The sequence below is a fragment of the Myotis myotis genome, unplaced genomic scaffold, assembly GCF_014108235.1.
Source record: "Myotis myotis isolate mMyoMyo1 unplaced genomic scaffold, mMyoMyo1.p scaffold_m19_p_6, whole genome shotgun sequence".
Classification (NCBI taxonomy): Eukaryota; Metazoa; Chordata; class Mammalia; order Chiroptera; family Vespertilionidae; genus Myotis; species Myotis myotis.
The window spans coordinates 55,560,652-55,585,957 of NW_023416368.1; the positions used below are offsets into that span (position 1 = coordinate 55,560,652).

At 37.0% G+C, this 25,306-nt stretch overlaps 1 protein-coding gene across 1 annotated transcript; it reads right to left on the reverse strand.

Annotated features, from left to right (window-relative positions):
- Positions 1-24,829, reverse strand: LOC118658457 (IQ domain-containing protein M-like). Its single transcript, XM_036314007.1, has 5 exons — positions 24,788-24,829; positions 19,517-19,586; positions 12,150-12,232; positions 8,246-8,513; positions 1-77 (listed from the first exon to the last, which is right to left on the reverse strand). Exons 1-5 carry the CDS (start codon positions 24,827-24,829, stop codon positions 1-3), a joined length of 540 nt encoding a protein of 179 aa, XP_036169900.1.
- Between the last annotated feature and the right edge of the window lie 477 nt (positions 24,830-25,306).

A 25,306-nucleotide genomic window follows, 5' to 3' on the forward strand; every position in this document is an offset into this window, starting at 1 on the left:
CTACTTCACAACAATAGCTTCAGAGTTTCCTATCTCTAACTTTTCCTCTCCATCAGCGAATCCAGATATTTTGGGGACTAAAATTTATAAAATTGTGGGAGTCACACTAAAGACATGTCTATAAAAACATAAATACAAAATGAGGTATGAATGTGAATATTTAGAATTAGAGATGATTATCACCACAAATAAATTCTATAAAGTTGACAACGATCACATGATAAAATCTACAAAAAATACTGTTTTTGTTAATTAACTACCAGAAACACTTCTTTAATACGTTTCCCTACTCATTTAGCTATAGGCTATTTAGTCACCTCTTCATGCTACAAAAATTTCATATTTTCCATAAAAAGAATGGAAAGATAATTCAGTCTTTCTCCTCTAATGGTTAATCAATTTTTAATATTTATAGTTAAGATGCATAAAACACAGAACTTCATCTCCTTTATCCTTTAAGCCCTGGGGAAACATTGAGGGGTTTTAAGAGAGTATAGGATTCACATTTTACAAAATCACTCTGGCATAACTTTATTTAAAGATTAATTCAGGCCGAAACCGGTTTGGCTCAGTGGATAGAGCGTCGGCCTGTGGACTGAAAGGTCCCAGGTTCGATTCCGGTCAAGGGCATGTACCTGGGTTGCAGGCATATCCCCAGTAGGAGATGTGCAGGAGGCAGCTGATCGATGTTTCTCTCTCATCGATGTTTCTAACTCTCTATCTCTCTCCCTTCCTCTCTGTAAAAAATCAATAAAATATATTAAAAAAAAAAAAAAGATTAATTCAGGCTGAGACCAGAGGCAAGGGGACAAATTAGGGGAGCACATTAATAATGTAGTCTCAAAATGACAAAAGATTTTCTCTTATTGAAAATGGGGTTACATTCCTTTGTTTATATGGAAGTCAACGTCTAAAAACTCCATTTCAAAATAGTAAAAAGAGAAGTCAATTAAGTTAGTCACTGCTTATTTTATATAAACCTATCAATCTCAGAAATGTATTGTCTCAGAAAGACAGCTAAGATCTTAACAAGAAGTTTAGCCTCAAATGTTTACAATGAAAATTACTTGATTTACTAATTATCATATTAGTGATATTTCTGCCTGAAAAAAAGTTTAAATTAATACAAATGTTAATGGCTGGGGATAACCAACTTTCACTTACTGAGAGGCAGGAAGTGTTTGATGGCTTGCACATTTTTTATTGTCCCAAAATGTCTAGCATTGCTAGGAGGAAATTACACCCAGTAAAAGATTTAATTACCTTAATACCCAGTTTATGGCTGTTCCTTTTCCAAACCCAAAGGTATGTAAACCTCAGACTACAGGCAAACCCTGCAAGTTTTGTTTGTAACATCTACTCTTAGTGGCCTCTGACAGGAAGATATACCATTGGGGAGCACACCCATAGTGCTACTTTCTCTTAGTTCAGACCTACAAGAGACACGAGGGTATGGCCAGCCAGAAAGGCTCATAACTCTGGTTTGTGAGAGTAAAAGGCCTGCCTTCCCCCATCCCTGTCCTCACTCTATGAGAGTCAGGCTGAGCTTAGTCCCCTGAGCTTCTCCAGGCTGCCAGCACAGAACAAGCAGCGAGTCTCCTCTGCACAAGGCTTGGTTACAGGGCCTGTGCTTCTTTGTGCTGGAGGCAGGGGAGGAGTGTGGCTGCTGCAAATTCTGCCTGTGATGGGGAGAATTCGGTTCATTCTGGAAGAGGATTAACAAGCCACAGGGCTACTTTTCCAGGGCAATATTTTCTCATCTGCTTTGTCAGTAACAAAATGAGCATTTTAATCTCATTTGCCCAATTCCTGTGTCTTATTTCTCAATTCAATTGATTCCAAACTCAGAAGGAAAGGGGCAGCTATTTAGTATAACCCTGGTCCCCACCACAAAAAAAACAACTACTACCATGCTTTTTAAGAGAGTGGGAGAGAATTTCTATTAAACTGAAAGTTCCATCAGGGCGGGGACCATGGTACACAGCATCCAGTTCAAATAGGCGTTTTATATAGTTGCTGAATAAATGTATGAATGAGGAAATGAAAGTTGAAACAACCTATGGGTTACACTTTTACACTCATTATACAAGGAAAAATATTTTGTAAATGATGCCTATAATTGAAACTTACTTTTGGAAGTCCACTTTATTATATTTTTATGCCCATCATAACAAATTGCCAAAAACTTCATGGCTGAATACAATAGAAATGTATACTCTCACATATCTGGAGGCCAGATGTCTAAAATCGAGGTGTCAAAGTGGCACGTTACGTAAAATTTTTCTACAATGTTTCCATCAGGCTACCAGAGAAAACCAACAGAAAGCCAAATTAGTTTAAGGAATCTAATGAGTACAAAAACTGGTATTTGAGTCTAGGCAGTCGGGACTCCCATGTTTCGAGTCATTAACCCGTACTGCCTTCTCAAAGGGGCATAATTCACAGACTCAACTAAACTGGATAGTCCAAGTGAAGTTTGTCTTCAGAAAAGCTTGGGGCCGAAGCTTAAACATTGTCCTCGGGACTTTGTTTCTCTGCACTGTTCAGCTTACTCTATCAGGTTGACTTGATTCTACAATCCCATGTTGTGTTCTTTGGTGCCTCCAGGCTCACATCTCATCCCTGCTGGTTTAAGCCCAGTCACTCCATCCAATCACTGTGGCCAGGAAAATGAGCTCTTCTACTTGGGTAAGCGGAAGGAATCACATGTCCACCCTAGAGCTAGGAGTTGGGGTGACAGCCCTCCCACACTGCACAGATTTAAGGTGGAAGGAGTGTTTCCCCAAAGTCAAACCAGAGAGCTATTATGGATGCCAAAAAGCCAAAAACAATAAATTTCTGCTGAAGAAGGTTTTCAGTACACACAGAAAACCATTTCTAGGAAGCAATGACTCACATTTCCTAGGAGAAGATGGTATTATTTCTTCGTACATAAAGCTTCTGTACAAAAGACTTAGGAAGGACCCCAGCCCACTGTGAAATATTTCACTGGCCTCTTAACTCTTCTCTGCCTATGTTCCTTGTCAAATGCAAAACATGGAACAAATGTACTAAATCAAAAAATCTCTGGAAGTCACTACCTAATCCTAAGATTTCTGTTATTCCCTAAGTTGTCCTCTAGACTAACAATAGAATTAGTAGAAGGAAGGTGGTAAAAAGAATTCAATTGTCTCTAAATCCTTTATAAGATTTTAATGATTTTCATTTTTAAGATATTATCAATTTATTAAATGTTACTGTACATGGTGGCTACTTCAGTGTAATAAAACATGTTGTTACTGAAGCAATTTGATTCCTCTCTTACTTTGTGTCTCCATCTGACACCTTTCGAGGTCAGAGCTTGCCAGGTCAGTACAAAAAGAGAAAAAGCATAAAGAAGAAATGTCTGTGTTCAAGGCATTTGTTACTCAGCTATACAATGCTATTCATTTACTAATTTTTAAAATTCTATTTAGGTTCTTTCTTCAAGAACACAGGCAATCAAAAGAAAATTCCTAACAAGAAATAGGAAGAAACATAGCAATCTAAACCAGAAAGAAACTAAGAGAAGCAGAGAAGCAATTGCTAAATTCTCTGTGAGATGATCACTAAGAACAACCCAAATTTATTCCATTATTTACAAATTCCTCAATTAGAGGTTGTTTTTATACATGGGGGAATATTAGTATGTTTCAAGTTTCAAATTATTTTGTAATACCAAATTCGATATAATTTTCCATTTCATTAAATAAACTCTAGTTTTCACAGCTCTTATAAATTGTTATAAGAACTGGTCTTAAATTTCTCCAAATACTTTTGTGGGAAAGAGTAATGTTTGTTAATATCAGCCATACACTTAAAATTGTTAAAATAGATTTTATAAACATTGTTGATCAAAAACCTTCTTGGTAAGCTGTCACCAACTGTGAGCAAAAAAATAAACATAAAACAAAGTCATTTTTTCCGACAGGTTTTTCCAGTGCTTTCTAGCCATGTAATTATTTTAAAGCATTATTAAAATTCATGATGCCGTCATTTTATATTTTAAGGAAGAGATTTATTATTTGGAAACCAAAGAACACACCCACATGTACACACATGCGTGCATGCACGTGCTCTCTCTCTCTCACACACACACACACACACACACACACACACACACACATCTACTCCTTTCCAAGCTGTTAGAAAACAATCCAATAGCAACCCTAAATGTATTTTCTTGACATGAATACAATAAAATTTAATTGGGTTGAATAAAAATCTATTTTTGAATTTAAATAAGTTAAAATAGCACCTAAGTATTTTTTGTTTTCAAGGGAATGCATAAGCAGATGCATACCATATATATATATATATATATATATATATATATATATATATATATATATATATATATATATATATATTAGAGACCCAGGGCACGAAAATTCATGCACTTGGGGGGGGGGGGGCATGGAGAAGGAGAGGCAGCTCCTGCATTGAGTGTCCGCTCCCTGGTGGTCAGTATGTGTAAGCTACTGGTTGTTCCAGGTCGTTCTGCCATTAGGGCCAATTTGCATATTACCTTTTTATTATATAGCAGCGGTTCCCAACCTTTGGGTCGCCAACCTGTGGGTCACGACCCCTTTGGGGGTCGAACGACCCTTTCACAGGGGTCGCCTAAGACCATCGGAAAGCACATATATAATTACATATTGTTTTTGTGATTAATCACTATGCTGTAATTATGTTCAATTTGTAACAATGAAAATACATCCTGCATATCAAATATTTACATTATGATTCATAACAGTAGCAAAATTACAGTTACGAAGTAGCAACGAAAATAATTTTATGGTTGGGGTCACCACAACATGAGGAACTGTATTAAAGGGTCCTGGCATTAGGAAGGTTGAGAACCACTGTTATATAGTGTGTGTGTGTGTATATATATATTATATATATATATATATAATATATATATTAACTATAAACTAATATTTAATATATATTACAAAAACTGATTTTTATATGTGATTTCTAATCAAGATTCATAAATTGTTGGCAGCATGGCAATAGAAACTGGTTAAGCAGTACTGTAGAATACCTATATACTCAAAGAGGAAATCATTTGATATTTTTTCTGATTTTGCTCTATTCAGTAAAACATGAGTATGTATCATATGCAAGCACAAAAACATAATTACTAAAGATATTTGATATCATAATTGTTATAGTATATTTTTAAAGTTGATATTCTTAGATCAAATTTAAGATATGTTTGGTTTGTTCTCACATAAAATGTTCAACTTATGGAAGATAATGCAACTGAGTTTGTCAGTGCAGCAGGAGCAAAAGGTACATACATATACCAGACACACAGGACTCACTTTTCTTTCTAATCTCACAAACTTTAATCAAGTCCTGGCATTAATGCCAGAGATCTTAGATCATGCTTCCATTCACAGTGAAATGAATATTGAGAATATGTTTTTAAAAATCAATTCAAGTTACAGACCTAATATAGGCTTTTTGAGATAAGAACTTAGAGAAATAAATTGCAATTTTCATTTACATATAAACTCTAGGATCAGCACTCCACAGCTGTCTCGGGGAGTACATGCAGAGGTCCCTAGTAAAATGTCTCTGACTTCAACAGTGTCTATAGTAAGATTTTCTGGATGGCCACCGTCCTCCTTGTGCTCTTAAAAAACTTTCATTCCTTTCTTACATGCCCATCCCCAACATCTGTGGCTTCAAGATAACCTGCTGAAAAGAACAATCCCCAAAAGCGACCATCGTTGGCAAAGATTACCCACCTTCTCTGGGAGGCCCTCAGAACTACTCTTCTCATTCTCTCTGCATTTGTCTTAGCTCCATAAACCCTCAACCTTTCATCCTTTCTTAAATCACCTCCCCAAACTCTTCACTATGCCCTAGGAAACCCCAAATCTTTTGTCAGCTAAATTGATATTCGAGCTATGTTCTCATATGTTCCCCTATCTCCTTGTTCTAACAGCCCTTATTTTCCTAAGGATACAGCTTCTTCAGCACTCGCCCAAGAAGTAACTTTATTTCCCACCCTCCCCATACTTTAGGGCTAAAGAGAAAGTCGTTTTCTTCCTTGATCCTTGTTGACACTTCCCAATCATTTCTCTTTTCTCTTAAAAAAGGGTGAGGGGTGGATTTATTTTTCATAGCAAACTATCTTTTCATAGTCCGTGCACTTTCATACTTGCCCAGATTATGGCTATTTGAGCTTTCTCTTTGCTCCCCAAAACTCCAGCACGTCCCATCCCATCCTCAGGTGAAAACCTCATTTTTAATTTCACCAAAACAACAGAAGCAATCTCACCCCCTAATTTATCAATCAGCCTGTGTCTGTGCTCATAGCCCTGACTTCCTCCTGGGATAATAGATGAGCTTTCCTTGCCCCTAAGGTGTTCCTCCTCTTTGACCAAAGTATCAGTAACATATTTCATACTCTTCTGATTTCCCTCCCAGCTGTTCATTTCCCACCTCCTTTGCTGGGTACTCTCCTTCAGCTTTCACCTACTTCTCTCTTAAGTGCCAGATATCTATTTCCAACTTTCTAATCATTATCTCCACATAGATGTCTACCTAATAGGTCCAAAGCTAACAGGTTCATTATTTTCCCCACCCTTTTCTCCACTGGACCAAAATCTGCTTCTCCCTCTGAATTCCTACCTCAACTTAATGCTATCTGTTTAGTTTACCAGGCTAGAGACTGCAATGTCATTCTTTAGGAATTCTTTAATTAGGTTAATTGAGGATAGCCACATTAAAAACAGCAGACAGATTTTTTCTGCAGTATTTCTCAGATCTTTCAATATATTAATGCTCAATATGAAACTTGAAGAACTGAATGAATTTTTTTCAAACGTATCTAATCAAATAACCCTTTTGTCAAGGTGAGTCACTCAGGACTAGTGTTCTGAAGACTACTCTGTGAGAAATGCTACTGTAACATCACTCCTCCATACTTCATGCCTCATTACTGCCCTAATTTAGACCTGCCATCTCTTACACAGACCATCTCTTTCCTGAAACGCCTCCTGCTGGACCCTCTGCCACCACTCTCTCCGGAGCCCCTGCTACCAGTTTTATTTTTCTCTCAGACAGATTTGCTCATGCCTCATCCCGTCTGCAACTCCAACTTTAAAATCACCATTGGCTTTCCATTACACTTAAGTTCAAGTACTGGACCTCATATTGTATTACCTTCAAAATCTAGCCTCACCCATCTTCCCAACTTCAATTCTTTCCACAGCTCTCCTTTCCCAAAACATCACATTCTTTCATCCTTTGGGGTGTTATTATTTCACTGTCACTACTCCAAATGGCCTCTCCTGTTTCCATCCTACCTCTAGTAAACTTCTCCTGGAAACCCATTCCTAATGAGGTCCCTTCTGAGAGATTTTCATTCCAGCACTTGGCTGGTTATGCTTCAGTGTTTCCATAATGCTTTGCACACACCTCTATTACAGCCATCGCCACATTGTATGATAAGAAACTACCTATGTGTGTACCCATCCCCATTACTCTGTGAGCCTTTTAATCTTTATTTCTCCAGCTCCCAACATAGTGCCTGGCACAGAGCAGGCGTTGCATGAAGACAAAACTTGAAATGAATTAACAGCCTAAGAAGCAATAACAAAGAGAAAATGTGGATGCATTTTAAATAGTTATAACTAAAAATGTATTTTTAAGAAGTCATTTATTCCAGCCATTAGTCTCAAGAAAACAATATCACTTTGTTTAAATGGACCTTCAGGTTCAACCTTACCAAGTTCTTGACAGAGAATAAATCTTTACTATAATTTGTCTTAAAGAAAAAACCTATAACTCCCCAAAAATCCTTAGAGGGTTTTGGAGGAACACACCCACAAATAGCTTGCCTACCTTACCTACCCTGCTCAACAATAGAATCCAAAGCCATACACCTCTGACTGCACTACTAACCGTGAACTAACTGGTCTCTGAGGACTTGTACTAGAAGGAATATCACCCTGTTGGAAGATGTAACTACCAGTAGTGCTCATCTAAATTCCTCTTGCCCATTAGGATGCTCTCTTCTCAATTCCAGGTGGCCCCCAGAGGTTAGCAACTCTTTTAATCATGCCTCTCTATCTCTCTATCTTTCATTGCTAAAATTTAAAATCTGGATTTTTGTCTGAACAAGGGAAGTCCATTTAAAACACACCAGAAACAAACACTTCTGCCTGCTAGTTTATTGAACTTCTTTGCTCCACCAAAAACTTACCTTTTGTAATTAGATCTACATATCCCTTGATTTTTCCTTTTACATCAAACATGTGTGACTCCTTCAAAGAAGTTCGTGGAGGGGGCTCCTCAAAACATTCCCCCTTGGAAACATCTTTGTGAAAATAAGGACGTTTGTGAGCTCTCTGGAGTTCTTGGACCACATCAAATATTTCCTTTTTTTTAATCTTTGAAGGTATGTATTTGCCAGGTTTCGGCTTTTGCTGTTTATTTCTAAAAACATTTATAGAAGTACCTTGAACTTTGTTCTGTGAATAAAACAAAAATTAATTTTAAATGTAATTGTCATATTGATTATATAATAAAAGTATATAATAAATTTTATTAAGAGTAATAAACTTATATACACTAAATACATTTGGCAAAGTGCCTTACCATATAAGATATTTACTATAAAGCATATGATAGTGCCCCAATGAAGCAGATGTTATCCTATGTAGTTCTCAAAAGGTACTTCACAGGCATGAGGGTTGCATTCTACTTCAAAAAAATCTAAATTTAAAATAGTAATTTTCTTTTCAAATGTGATATTTTTAAATGTAACCTTAAAGTCTATTTTAAGACAGAAGTTTTCAACTAGACATATGAGAATTTATTTTCGCCCTAACTGGTTTGGCTCATTGTATAGAGCGTCGGCCTGCGGACTAAAGGGTCCCAGGTTCGATTCCGGTCAGGGGCATGTACCTTGGTTGCGGGCACATCCCCAGTGGGGGGTGTGCAGGAGGTAGCTGATCGATGTTTCTCTCTCATCGATGTTTCGAACTCTCTATCCCTCTCCCTTCCTCTCTGTAAAATATCAATAAAATATTTTTTTTTAAAAAAGGAATTTATTTTCAACCATCTTTGAAAAATTCTCAAATGTCCATAAAATGCTTACACCCCCAAAGCACTTTATCTGTTGAACCATAAATAATTGCTAATACATAGAAGTAGATTCTCAGAAAATAATATTAATAATTGGATATGTATTTCAGATAATTTTAATCACTTAAATGCCTTAAATCCATTCACTATGCTTTTCTAACTGAGTTGTCCTACATGCAAGTATATGCTTTTAAAGTTGTCTGTTTTCTGTGCTGTTTCTGCAAGTTTGCTTTTAAAAATGCATTAAACTATAAAAAAACTGAAAAGACTATTCATAATTGGATATGTATTTCAAGTAAGTTCAATTACTTAAATACTTCTTTTTTAAATTTTGTTTTATTGCTTAAAGTATTATAAAGAGTATTACATATGTGTCCTTTTTTTCCCCTCTTTGACATTCCCCCAGCCTCCCCTACCCGCTAGTGTCTTGTGTCCATTGGTTATGCTTATATGCATGCATACAAGTCCTTCGGTTGATCTCTTACTCCTCCCCACCTCCTGCCCCCAAACCCTCCCCGGCCTTCCCGCTGTAGTTTGACAGTCTGTTCGATGCTGCTCTGCCTCTGTATCTATTTTTGTTCATCAGTTTATAATGGTCTTTATTATCCATAAATGAGTGAGATCATGTGGTATTTTTCTTTCATTGACTGGCTTATTTCACTTAGCATAATGCTCTCCAGTTCCATCCATGCTGTTGCAAATGGTAAGAATTCCTTCTTTTTTACAGCACATATTATTCCATTGTGTAGATGTACCACAGTTTTCTAATCCACTCATCTGCTGATGGGCACTTAGGCTGTTTCCAAATCTTAGCTATTGTAATTTGTGCTGCTATGAACATAGGGAAGCATATAAGCTTTCTGACTGGTGTTTCTGGTTTCTTGGGATATATTCCTAGAAGTGGGATCACAGGGTCAAATGGGAGTTCCATTTTTAGTTTTTTGAGGAAACTCCATACTGTCTTCCATAGTGGCTGCACCAGTCTGCATTCCCACCAGCAGTGCACGAGTGTTTCCTTTTCTTTGCATCCTCTCCAGCACTTGTCGTTTGTTGATTTGTTGATGATAGCCATTCTGACAGGAATGAGATGATACCTCATTGTTGTTTTGATTTGCATCTCTTGGATGATTAGTGACTTTGAGCATGTTTTCACATGTCTCTTGGCTTTCTGAATGTCCTCTTTTGAGGTGTCTGTTTAGGTCCTTTGCCCATTTTTTTATTGGATTGTTTATCTTCCTTTTGTTAAGTTGTATGAGTTCCCTATAAATGTTGGAGATTAAACCCTTATCAGTGATAACATTGGCAAATATGTTCTCCCATGCAGTGGGCTTTCTTGGTGTTTTGTTGATGGTTTCTTTTGCTGTGCAGAAGCTTTTTATTTTGATGTAGTCCCATTTGTTTATTTTCTCTTTAGTTTCCAATGCCCTAGGAGCTGTATCGGTGAAGAAAGTGCTTCAGCATATGTCTGAGATTTTGTTGCCTTTGGATTCCTCTAGTATTTTTATGGTTTCCTGTCTTACATTTAAGTCCTTTATCCATTTTGAGTTTGTTTTTGTGTATGGTGTAAGTTGGTGTTCTAGTTTCATTTTTTTTTTTTTGCATGGATCTGTCCAATTTTCCCAACGCCGTTTATTGAAGAGACACTCTTGACTCCATTGTATGTTCTTGCCTCCTTTGTCAAATATTAATTGAGTATATTGGTTCAGGTCGATTTCTGGGTTCTCTATTCTATTCCATTGATCTATATGTCTGTTCTTGTGCCAGTACCAGGCAGTTTTGAGAACAGTGGCTTTGTAACACTTATATACTTCTTAATTTTAAGCAATAGAAAAATAATACAGTCTCAGGTATCTGACAAGCAATTGTTCAAACAATCATACTTTTTCTAGCTAGTCATACTCTGGCCCATAAAAAGATTTAGAAAAATTCAAATTGTTGCCAAGTCAACATGCCACTAATAAGGTATTATGTTTTCCATGCAAAGATGGACTATTAAGCTGTTATTAAACTCTTAAACATGGTCAGAGTTCTAAGGCACATTTACCTAACTCTGAAGACTGTGAAGTTTTCATCCCATGCACCTGCTAATTAAATCAATGTAATTTTAAAGTATTTTTTTGGTTAAAGGAAACAGTTAAGCAATAATGCCAATGTTGATTACAAGATTAAAACCACCTATGTCCAGTCTCAGCAGAGGACCATTCAAAAGATACATGTAAAAATTATAATCACCTTCCTCCACAGTAAGCATTGAAAAATATTTAAAATCTTTATTTCAAATACATTGATTTAAAAAGTACTCAAAAGGGAATAGGACAGTGATCACAAAGTACATGATTCTAAGATCCTCTTCCCTCACTTATTGCCCCAAATGCCCATTTATCACAATAGCTGCTATTCCCCAAAATTTTTCATCTCCTCTGCAGAGACTGTCCTCCAAAATTCACCCTATATTATCTCTTTGCCATCACTTTTCTTTTCATCCTTTCTTCCCTGGCTTTCCGAATCTATGCCATTCAGCAGATATTTTTTGGGCCAGGCACAATGCCTGTTGCTGGAGATGCAACATTCAAAAAAGGCAGTCAACACCCTCAAGAAACTATCAGACTAGTAAACATTTTAATGCAAAGTGATGTGGAAGGAGATCAGATAAGCATGTCATGTCAGGGACATAGAGGAGACATCTCACAGCATATTTTCTAGTTTAGCTTTGTCTAATACTGTTTAAAGAGGGATATTTACGTGAGATATTTAATCCAAATATTTGTTATAATTCATCAAGACAACATTAAGAATTAAGTGTGCAAATTACGTACATCTGTATAATTAAATAATCTGTGTAGCTAAAAAATTAAATTTTAAATGCAATATGAAATCAGTTATTATAACTACTAAGTATTTCATTTTCTCTTAATTCTATTCAAAATCTATTGGGATACATGCAATCATTTGAAATGATCATTGCAATATACAAAAATATTAGTTTCCAGAAAAATATAATGTTAGATAAATGCACTCACCTCATTTATGTTCTCATAATGTTGGGCAATGAGAGTTTTTGCTTCCTGAAAAAAATCTTGCTTGGAGATCTCTAATACAGTACCTAAAATAAAAACAGAGAAACTTTTTATAATGTAGTTAATGTAGTTTCTTAATCAAAAATGACAAACCTATGATATTAAAATTTGGGGACAGTTATGAATCTTGCAGGACATTATTAAAAAGTGAATTTTTATAAGTGTAACTTATAAGTGAATGCAAAGAAGTTAATGTAATACTCCTTTAATGTAATATTTTTCTTTAAAAAACATCAGCTTATAATGGTCAGAGTGATAGATTATCCTAAATTATTAAAATTCAGGGAAACCAAAGAAGGCACACAAAATTGAAATCTCAAATGCTTCTAAAACTTTTTAAAATGTTACTATACAGAAGACACAACAGCATGATTTGGGTACAAAAATTATCAAGTTTATTTGTGTTCTCTATTCTTGAATAATACATACGACTGTACATAAAGCATGTTGATTAAATTATAACTGCAACATAAAACTCAATAGGTTTGTTAAATAGGAATAGAATTAAGATAAAAATATACACACCTACAAATGAATAGTATTATAATAACTCTTGCCTCATTTATAAGTGCCTTAGATTCTTAATTTATTCTTTTCCTCTAGAACTATATATGGAATTTTATAGCACCTACATAGAATACATCATTCTCATTTATTCCTGATTTCTGCCTTACATTTTCTTTATCATCTGCCGATTGTGACATTTAAAAGTGTTTCTTGGCTTTCTCCTCTTAACCTGGACTCAGTAAAATTAAGTCACATGACCCATTTAAATTAGCTTTAAGTCTGGTCAGTGTGCTCTCCATTTCTAAAACTCTACCTCCTTTAGTACTCTTAGGATTAAGATTTTTCTCTTTCTTCTTTTCACCCGCTCAAATTTCAAGCAATTAAACTTCCATATTCAAGCAAATCAAAACCATAATGAGATACTGTCTTAGTCTATTTGGGCTGCTATTACAAAATGCCAGACTGAATTCCTAACCAGACCCCTAACTTTCTGAAGAAAAGACAATGAGCTTTTCAAGTTGTGACTTCACAACTTGTCCTTGCTTACTTCCTCTCTTTTGACTAACCGGCTCTTATAATCACTTAGAATTACATTATTGCCTGTATCAGACACACAACGGTCAATATAATTTATTAATATATGAAATGATTATCACTGGGTTTTGGTGGAAATGTAGATTTATAAAAACCATCCTGTTTTCATTCCAGACAAGACCTTAGAGATGATCTAGCCTTCATTTACAGCAAAGCTCTAAGATGCAGAGGGCCCAAGAGTCTTCTAAAGCTGCACAGCCATGCTGGTTTCATGAATTTGCTTTTTCTACACATCTGCATCTTAACTTGATGCAATGGTCTCCCTGTAAGGACTGGAGAATCCTCTTGCATTGGGTTGGTTACCCTAGTTGAGTACTTGTATTTCAACAACACTTTACACTACAAACAATATATATGTCCTGTCCCCAAAATTCATATATTGAAACCTAATGCTTAATGTAATGATATTAGGTGGTGGAGCCTTTGGGGGGTGATTATGCCATGAGGGTAGAGCTTTTGAGATTGGGATTAGTGCCCTTAGAAAAGAGACCCCAGAGAGGTAGGTAGTTCCTTCCACTAATGTGAGCTGAGAGTGAGAAGATGTCCATCAATGAGAAAGCAGTCCTCACCAGACATCGAATGGTCGGCATCATGATTGGACTTCCAAGTCTCCAGAACTGTGGGAAATAAGTTACTCCTGTTTATAAACCACCCTATTATATATTTTTATAACAACTTGAATGGGCTATGACATTTTCATTTCAAGCCAGCAATCCTGCACCCTTGTTGTAATTTAATGTGTTGATAGAGCCATTCTCATTTTCCCCTTAATATCTAAAACTTGGACTTTGACAGAGGAGTTAAAGTCCCAAGGTAGCCTTTTCTGTCTATCTGGGCTCTTGCTGACTAGTGTGTCTAATTTTCCCCATCCTCAAAAGTCACTTGTTGCCTGTGAGCTGTGGAGGAGCTTGTGTACATTCTGCCAACACAAATGGTCTTCTTGGAGTCAGTAAGTAAATTCCAACTCATCTAGGTACTGCCACAGTGAACCCACACAGTCAGGTCTTGAGGTTCCTGAACAAAACAAGGCCTGTGATTGTATGTAAGGGACAAAAAAATGGCAGGCACCAAAAGAGAGCAATTTTACATGGATCCTGAGATGGAGCCACTGAAGGTGTGTTGACACCTTGATTCCAAGTCAGCAGTCCTGAGCCCTCATTGTCATTTAATGTGCTGCAGCACCTGTTCTGATTTTCTCCTGTAACTAACAATCAGTCTCAACCAAAGAGTTAAATTTTCAAGGTAGTGCAAAATAATTCATATTTCAATGCCTTGGAAAAGACAAAGCCAGAGTCTGTTCTTTCTTTTTATAATATCCAAGCACATGTGTATATTCCACAAATAAATCTAAAATCACAAGAAAGTAAACAATCTTGGCATTAAGAATCCATCCAGTTAATAATCTTTGTTTCTTTGTTTCAGAATGGAGTAAGCATATAAGCATGCAGCTTTTATACATTCAAGTGCACATTATAACTTTAATTATTAAGAAGAGGTTGTCTCCTTCTCTGTTAAAAAATATAATTAAGGCTTTATTTGCAAATACATATCCATAGCAGACAGAATGCGTTTTAAGAACTCTTATTCCTGAGTCACACTATTTTGGTCTTGAATTCTAATTTGCTCATGAGCCTTATTTTGTTGTCTTAAGACTTCACTCTCATTTGTAAAATGAGGATAATAATAATAATATATCTCACAGACTTGTTATGAGAATAAAATTGGGTTTGGTTACAGAGCAGTTAGCACAGCACCAAGCACATAATAAGCTTTCAATAAATGTGAACAATTATTATTACCATATTTATTGTTGTATTACTATCATTGGGCTACTTATGTGATTAATTTTATCAGTCAATCCTCATTTTTTCAACACCACAAAAATAAATTTCAACTTTCTAAATTAGTATGAATGAATCTTATCTTATTATAGCCTTTTTTATTAAAACTAATTAATAATAGGTTTGCAAATAATAAAATATCTTCACACTTTGGGTTCTTCAAGTTACCATATCCCCATATAGGAATAAAAAAATTACTATAAGCAATAACAAATATTTTATAATAAAGTTCATGAAAAAGTTGAAATAGTCATACTGAAATTGGCTAAAACATGACTGAAAATACTAGCATTTCCATGGGGAAAGGAAATGAATCTCTACTGACAAATTATTTCACTAGCCTAAAACATTTTCCTACATCATTATATATATTTTTTTTTTAAAAAAAAAAATCACTCATATATCATCAATTTAATGCTACTATGATTGATTGTTCATAAAATTTCATCTTTCTCATAATGTTTTAGAACAGGAGTGGGGAACCTTTTTTCTGCCAAGAGCCATTTAGATATTTATAACATAACTAAAGGCCTGGTGCACGAAATTCATGCACGGGAGGGAGGATGTATCCCTCAGCCTGGCCTGCACACTCTAGCAATCCGGTATCCCTCAGGAGATATCTGACTGCCGGTTTAGGCCCAATCCTGCAACTGGCAGTCGGACATCCCTCTCATAATCCAGGACCACTGGCTCCTAACCACTCCTGCCTGCCTGCCTGATCACCCCTAACCACTCCTGCCTGCCTGCCTGATCGCCCCTAACTGCTCGGCTTGCCTGCCTGACCACCCCTAACCACCTCTCTTGGCCCCCACTGTGGCAGCTTTGTCCAGAAGGATGTCTGGAATGATGTTCGGAAGGTCATTCGGTTGTCTGGTCTAATTAGCACATTTCCCTTTTACTATTATAGATTCAAGATCCATACAAAATTATCAACTTAAAATTTAGTCTGCTATATTTGGTCAAACATTTAATTAACTCACCCCTAATTGCAGGGTAAGACCAAATGATTTCACAGGCCAGACATTCCCCAAGCCTTGCTTTAGAAGGTTCTATATAATTGTTCCAGTTAAACTCTGAAGTGAAAACATGAGGACACCAGATGTAATCGTGGAAACTAAGACAATGGAATGAACCATTGGCTATCTCTTGCTATAATCACTGAACAAGCCTTTTTGCATTCAAAAGACCTATGGACTAGAAAACATGTTTTTTATAACCATAACAAAAATAACTGGCCTTATTCAGAGTGTTCCCATCCTTCCTACAACCAGGTTATACTCTTCAGAGATTTCATAAAAATTTACTAAGAGGATATGCTGAAAAAAGATGTATGGGCCATATAGCTAAGGGCATCCTTGCCTATATAATCCGGAGAAGGTGCCTGACTGCCTGTTTGATTTCATAGGTGTTAGTAAAGCCCTACTTCCTTCTCAACAACACTCAGTCAGCATAGTCATTAAGTACCTATTAAGTCCCAGATACTGTTTTGGTGTTAAATGTACTGAAAGAAATAAGCCACTCAGTATCCTTGTATTCCAAGTACTTGGAGACTTGTGCCAGAAAAAAAACTATAAACAAATGCCATGACATTCAGTAAGATCTGTGCTGTGACAGAGGCCAACATAAATCACTAACACCCCCTACTGCCAGTTCCCTAGCGTAAAAACTTCCCTTTAAACTTTATATTGTATTCTTAGAGATAAGATTTGAAACACAAATATCCCAAGAGAAATAACATAGTGAATCAAATCCAGACTAAGGCAATGGTTTCAAAATTGTACTTCACTGAATTCATGTTCCTTGGTGGCTCTTCCTCCTTTTAATCCAACCTTATTGGTTTTATTTATTTGAGCTCTTCCTAAGTGTTATTTTGTAGGAAAACATTCCTTAGCTAAAAATAGCAAATGCATACCAAACAAGTGAATATTTGTGCATGTGCAGAAAGATATCTTAAAAGCACGTTCTGATGAAGGGAAGGGTTAGATGAGGGGAGAGGCTCATAGAGGAGATGAGTTGTCTCTTATAGACACACTTTTCCTCACATCCCACCTAAGTCCTTTTTTAGCAAAGTGTTCTATCCTCTTTGCAACAATAAATGATTAATAGGTTTCCTACATACCTCACGGAGATTTTATCGTGTGCTCCTCCAAAATATTTCTCAGACTAGGCTAGGTTGCTAAGGAGAGTGAGGATTACAAGCTCATAGTATCAAGACTTTAAATATAATTTAAGTAATTATAGGCATGACCCAAAGGCAAAATGAACTAGAGAACATTCTCCATTCCTGGATCTTCCTCTCTTTATGCTCTCTCCATCTTGAAATGGGCTGTACTATCCAAATAGAAAAGGGGTTAAACGAATCCATGAGGCATTCTATTGAACAACTGCCAGTATTACGTATTGCCTGGGATCACAAGAGCCAAGGGGAGATAGCAAAACAGAAAATCTTAATAATCCTCGCTCTGTATACAGCAGTAAATGTTTCTCAATCATGCTACCTAAGCCCAAATTTAAGATTACTTATAGTGTGGCCAAATCTAGATCAACTCTGAAAGAAATATATTGTGAGCTACATATATAAGTTAAAATTTTCTAGTAGTTAAATTTTAAAAGTGAAAAAAGGTGGAATTAATTTAATAACATATAATAATTAATTGTTATAGAATATTTATTTAAATAAAATATATCCAAATATCATTTCAACATTAATCAATATTAAAATTTAATGAGATATTTTACTTTTTTTGTTCTGTCTTCAAAATTCTATATGTATTTTGCACTTACATTCATCTCAATTTAGTTGTTAAATTTTTATCTGAAATATTTGATCTGTATTAAGAATGGATAAGGTTGTAGTAAAATATAGAAACGTTTAAAATGCTTAAAGAATGTTAGAAAAGTTTTAAAATGTTTGAGTTAACTTTCCTTAAAACTTAAAGTGTAATATTAAAGACACATTCCGCGCTGCCTTGAAGCATGTGTACCCCAGAGATAAGAATTTGAACTGATACAGAGTTGACTTGCAAAGATAAACACTTGCTTGAGTGACATTCTCTCCTTAGCCCCCTTGCCCTGTTTGAGATTAACATATTTTCATTGATGTAAATCATTGATAGCCACCTGAGCTGCTACAGGTATGAACAAACTTTAAATATGGACCCCGGGCAGCTAACGATGCTCGCCTGTCAAGACAGCTACAAAGGCCCGTCCCTTTGTCGGTCTGACAAATGACACGGCACCACCTTCCTCTCCCTGCCAAACGACAGAAGAACAGCTAACAACCCCCGATGGATTGAGACAGGACCGAACTATCGGGTGAGGAACGCTGGCCCTCTGCACCCGGACAAGACCAGCCCAGCTGCCGGACCCCAGAGGACAGCACCACAGGGATCTCTAACTAAGCTTGTACCCGCAGCTCAGAAATTTATGTGAGTAATAAAAAAGCTGTGTGATTTGCAACTGCATATGTTTCATGTGGTGTAATTCCTCCGGCAGTTAATTGAATTTATTTGCGTACGCTTAAAATTTAAATTAAAGCCTCTGGTCTTTGTTGGTCCTAAAGCCTGCCACTCTGGTCCTGCTTGCATGAGAGCAGCCTCTTCGCTAGCAACTACTTGAATGTCCCACACCTGCACGGTTAAAGTTTATCTCAAGGGACGCCTTTAGATAAACACCCCTGATCCTTTCCTGGGATCTATTTGGGACAGATAAAATATGCACTTGAAAAAGTAGATTCATGTACCCATGGTGCTGCAAACATGCTTTAAAGTTTTCTAATAACTGAATTATCTGTTTTTATATTGAAATTAAAAAGAACTAAAATTAAATATTAATCCCTGGTCTGTGTGGTTCAGTTGGTTGGGCATCGTGTCCCATGCACCAAGAGGTTGCAAATTCATTCCTGGTCCAGGCACATGTCCGGACTGTGGACTCAAAAACTGGTAGGATATGTGCAGGAGGCAGCCAACGGATGTTGCACTCTCATATCAATGTCTCTGTCTCTCTCTCTCTCTCTCTCTCTCTCTCTCTCTCTCTCTTCCTTACTCTAAGAATCAATAAAAACATTTTTTAAAAAAATAATAAAAAATTAAATATTCAGTTCCTTAGTTTCACTAGCCACATTTCAAGCACTGAAGAGTCATATGTGGCTAGTGGATACTGTATCAGACAGCACACTAAGTTAAAAGTTGCTGTCAATCTCTCAAAAGTTGGTTATATTTAAATAAAGGGGATGAACTTAATTTTTACAAGGTGTACCAATAAATTTAGTGCTCTGGGGATTAATAATTAATTAAAAGTGTCCTTAAAGGCTGTTGGAGGTCATGAATTGTGCACTGAGTTGTAAGGTATGTGGGGATACTCACGTACCAGGCATAGCCTCAGCATCAGCCATGATGGACAGTGCGGCTGATCTTTTTGAAGGCTGGGCTCCAAGTGCCTAAACACAATTACATGAATTGAGTTATTATTCATTTTTAGCTATTTCTTTCACTCACTCATGAATAGAATAATTAACCCTTTTTATGTATCACTCCTCTGCCCTTGAACCTTCAATGCCTTTCCCTCCAAAGACAATAATAATAGTTAGCATTGAGTTGGGCAATGTGGTTTATTAAGTGCTATTACCTTACTGGTTCCAAACAACCTAATAGAAACTTTGGGCAGATATGGAAACTGGAGCTTGGAGAAGTGAAATATACTTATTTAGTGACATGCACAGAACTCAAATCCAGATCTTTGGACCAAAGTCCCTGTGCAGGGCTATCTGATTTCTATTTTCCAACTAATATCCACTTAGTACCTGGCACATACCTTACATACTCATCCTGAGCTTACACATGAGCTTAGGTTCATGCTAATCTTCTATTCATCTATGTTCTTACATCTATGTTTACACTCTAATCATCCTAAAGCATAAGTTCAAATCTGATTTCCTTAGTTCCTTAGTTTTCTTTTGCTAATTTGTTCCTCCCTTAAGAATGGTAGTTATGTTGTTCATGCTTCTCACTTGAAATTTATCATATGCTTCTGTGAAAGGAGCTAAAAAGACAGAGTGATAGATATAAACAGAAGTCCTATATTCCCAATTAGACTCCAGGTGCCTTCAAAGCCAAACTATACTTTATAGCATTGATCCTCAACCCTGGATGACTAATAGAATTGCCAGGGGGACAAAAGGAGGATGGGTGTTAAAAATGTGTAAAAGTCTAGAGTCGGGCCTAGATACCTGCATTTTTTAGAAATAGCCAAGATGTTAGTTATACCAATACATACTACTGTGTGCTCACACAGGTATAAATAAGTAGAAATGGAATAGTAAATGTATACAACGCTCCATGGAGCCTCTTATTCTAAAAGCCTATTTGGTGATGGTGACAGGTAGACAGGTGGGTGGAGCTGGGAGAGGGTATAGGGGGCATAAATGGTGACAAAAAAAAGGAAAATAAATAAATAAATAATAGACATATAAAAATAAAAGTCTAGCTGTAATTGTTCAGTTAGCTGACTAGACCATAATACTGTGGTGAAGTAGAAAAGGCCTATTTTAAAATTTGGGGATTATTTGAGTATATCTTTAAGCTGTTTTGCCCTATGAAAGTCATAACTATAGCCACTTGCTCTTAGAAGGGGAAAATCTCTACAGTTACATCTTTAAAATAACAAATGTGAGACATCTGAAAATGATTAATTCTATAATTGTTAGCATTGCACTATGGGCAAGACCATAAAAAATGTACCTCATCTGCCTAGTTCAACAAATTAAATTACTTCACCACCTTTAGCAATTAACAATAAGAACTCATCTTCCAATCTAGCTTATTGTCTTATTTCAATTTAAATATAAGAAGATAAAAAATGATGTTTTGTGCGTGATCATTTTCTTGTTTTAATCCCCATAAAAATGGACTCTTTTCTAAAGCTGTTGGCTTTTCCACCTTAATTCAGAGTGCCTGGGGTGTCAGCCTGCATTGAATTGGCTGGCAAACAAGATACCCCACTGTCCTTCCAATGCAGAAAAGTAGTCAAGCATCCTAAGGGGTACTGGCATGGTAGTACCCCCACAAACCTGAGGTGATAGGGACGACTCTTAAACAGAGCTGGGTGGAAGAAGGCCCTGGAAGATGGACTTGCCTAAAGATAAGCACACTGACACATAATACCGGCAGATAGGGTCCCTCTCCACTAAGTCCCCAGCAGACAGTCCCTCCTAGTACATTGATCAATTAATAAGTGCATATGTGGTATCTGAGTTGTACACGGGGATTATCATCTCTTTTGGAAGAAAAAGCAAAAGCATAAGTCATTTTTTTTTCAATAAAATGCAAAGAATTGTATGCCAGATATTATGGGAAAGTTTGTGAGCTTTGTGAAATAAGTGAGAGCCATGCGTTCAAATGAAGATGAGATCACTAAGGGCTGAGAAAGGGACTGAGAAAAGAATTCTCAAGAGACCGAGCTATGCCTGATGGGTGCAGGGGTAATTGAGAAATTTTGAATAGCTGGTTTGACACAAGCATGAACCAGTTAGAACTAGATGCTGGCCAGCACACCCGTAGTGTATTGAATATCAGTCCTGAGTGGGTCAGATTGGCTAACTTCAAAGGAATGGAGAAGCAGGCAAGTGAGAGAAATAGTTCAGGCAAACACAAGGAAGTAAGGATGCACACAGTTTGGGAACAGCAAGCAGTGGCTCTGTTTGATTTAAGCATAGGATTGGATTTTATGCTGAAATGGGCAACAAACCATTGACATTTTTTGAACAAGATGCTGACATAACCAGTGTTCTGGGATATAACTCCATAAAGGCAAGGACATTGTTTTCTTCCCTGCTGTAGTCGCAGTGCCTTGAACAGGGCTTGGCATGTAGAATAATTTCCCCAAAAAAAGGTTTGTGGAATAAGTAACTATGGCAACAACATGCTGGATAGGGAAGCCCTACCTTCCATGTCTCCATGGACACACGATTGTGTAAAAGTCCTTTCACCCTTTCTCATCCAGTAGACACAACTTAAGGCACTCCTAAATTGAGTTACAGGAAAGCTAAGGATTTCTAATTCCATTTCTATATGGGTAAAAGTCAAAAAGTGGAAACAGTATTTCCCTCCCTTACTGCCTTAGCTTGTCCTTCCTAAAGCAGATTACTGGTAAGACTTTATCATGGTATCCTATATAATTAAGTATCCTGGTAACAAAGAACTGCCCTATGGCATTAAGTAGGACTTGGGGAAATGAGTCATGGTCCAGGAATCTAGACAAACAGTTTCAGCAGTTCATATAAGGGTGAATGAGAACAAATCTTCATTTTCTAGCCAAAATTTTCTACCAACTATCCCTTCGCCTGAATCCACCTGCAAGTCATAGATTCGCCCCGTCCCCATTTCTCCATATTAACACTGGACCTATATCCACCAAGTTGCTCAAACACAGCTTTGATTTTTCCTGTACTTTACCTACCACATCCAATCCAACAAGTCTTCTACATTTTAACTTCAAAATACATCTTCTTCTTCTCATCTTCCCTCTTCTGGCCACAACCATTTTATTCCTAGAATGCTAAAATAGTCTCCTAATTACTCTCTTGATTTACACCCTGATCCTTTTCCAATTTATTCTTCACATAGCAGAAGGAGGCATCTTTTTTAAAGAGTATCAGATCACATCATTTCCCTTCCATGACTTTCAACTGCATTTAGAATAAAACCTAGCTTCTTGTCCTGGGCTCTTCAATCTCATGCAACTGAGTAAATATGAATGGGAAATATAGGACTGGCATCCCACATCTCCATTCGGAACTGAGCCAAGGGGTTTTCCTTGATTTCTCCTCACCCTAGTTTCTTCATTTTCAAAATAAAATAGTTGGCAAGAAGACCTTAAAGCAGTGCTTCTCAACCTTGTCCTCACATTAGAATCACCTGGGAATCTTTTTTAAAATCCTGATTTCTGGGCCTCATCCTCGGGAATTTCTGTTTCTTTGTTACTAACGTTGTGGCCCCACCCCCATAACAAAGAAACAGAATTTCCGGAGGGTGAGGCCCAGGAATCAGGATTTTAAAAAGATTTCCAGGTGATTCTAATGTGCAACCAAGGTTGAGAACCACTGCCTTAAAGACCCTTCAGTTTCTAAAACTCTATTATTTTATTGTTTTCAGATGAGATGCTACCTGGACCTTAATCTCAAAAATCAACTGCATGATTAAAAGTTCTTGCCTCTCTCCTATCCCTCTTCAACTTAGTCTGTTCTCTGGAACTCAGGAGCAGAATAAAAGGGAAACTGGCCTAGGTCTGGTCTTTTCTAGTCACGAACCTAGTTACCATCACTTCTATGCTCTCCTCAACCCTTGGCCCCCAGGGTCTCCCTGTTAGGTTTTGTCCTTATTACTGTTTCCATTCTTTGAAAAGTGTAAGCTCTTCACTTTTTTTCTTCCAACTCAAGGAGGACCCTTAGGTCATTTTCCAGATTTGCTTCCTGATTGACTTCCTCTGCCAAGTTTCCTTGTCCCTCTGACTAGATAAGATGAGCTGGCGCCAAACAATAGGGATGAGAAAATACAAGGGAGAGCAAGTAAAGAAAACAAAACAGAACAAGTTCTAACTAGGTCCAATATAACAGGTCCAATATTGGGCATCGAATAGTGGGTATAAAAAGGTATAGAAGATGATTGAATAAAACATTTATAATTGCACATAAAGCTATGAATCAAATTAGTCAGAGGGCCATCAAATGAGTTGGAAAGAAGATACTCTATGAATTCATAACCATTAACCCTTTGCGGGCATATTAAATTTGGACATGGGTGTCCTACTGGTCGGAATTAATTTCCATTGAAAGAGCAGTGATACATAACATGCAAGATTATGAAGGATAAACAAGATTTATTAATTCTTTTTTGGAACTACGTCACTACTAGTAGAATCACTACAAACGTTATCACTTTCTACGTCAGAGTCAGTATTCAAGGTGCCAAAATAAAACTCTTCACCATAAACTTTCAGATTCGCAGTTCACTTCTTTTGGTAACTTTCTTTTTGCCATTTTGGAGTATTATTTTGAAATATCTTAACAAGTGAGAATGCCTAATTACAGTTAAACATAATTTGTAAAGCTTTATTTGAAATTCTGCAAAGTATCTCCCAAGCTTGTCGATTTCTTCACTCTCAAAAGGCGACTGACTCGCCACGGTGTTTTGCATGGCGAGTGTGGAACGACTGCGTTTGTTTATATTGAGTTTCGATACCTTCGATTTGTCGGGGCAATGTTTTGGTTCGTGACAAGGTCGCTTAGACACTTAAGAGCTTTCAGAGAAATTATGAACTGATACATGAATGAATAGAGTTAAGATTCGTACGGTTCCTTGCTGTGGTGGCTGAGAGCAGACATACAACCGGAACGGTAAAAAAGCTTTGGTGGCTGAGAGTAGACAAACGACCGCAAAGGGTTCATATCAGGTGAGCGGAGATCCTCTGAGCCATGTACAGCAGTGGCAAGCAGGTAGAGTGATATCTCTTTCCTGATGCAGGAACCTCCCTCTGATTGTCTAACTCAGGCTCATATATTTCTCAGAGCCAGGAAGTGGGAAGGAAAGAACAAAATTGAATCATGAGGATATTCCTCCAGCTGACACAAACACCAGGGCCTACGAGCACCGTGAAGAACTTGGATTTCAGTCCTGAGTCTGCCATTGCCAAAGTGTGTGATCTGGGCCAAACCAGTTAATCTTGCTGAATCCCAGCTCTTCTTCTATACATGAAGGGTTTAAATAGACACACAAAGAGCAGCTTCAGTCTATGTTTAAAGGAACTCTTTCTCAGAAGTCAATGAGGACAACAGATGAAAGCCTGGGTGTTGTGATTAGTCTCAGAGCCTTTCCCCAACCATCTTATCATTCCCATTCACCCCAGTGCCAACTCTCCAGGCTCAGAGAAGACCAGTGCATGATCTCACAGGTGCCTTCTGGATGTAAGGTTCAACTGTTTCATAAAATATTATATTCTGTTTCCTTGTGGGCTTGCATGGACACTGATACTAAGAGATCCCAAATATTCCCGGTGTTAAATAAAATATTTAAATGTTTAAATCACAAAAGAAAGCTATTAATTTCATTTCAGTTCTCTGGTCATTAAAAGGGAGATGTTAAACTGAGAAGACACACATTACTT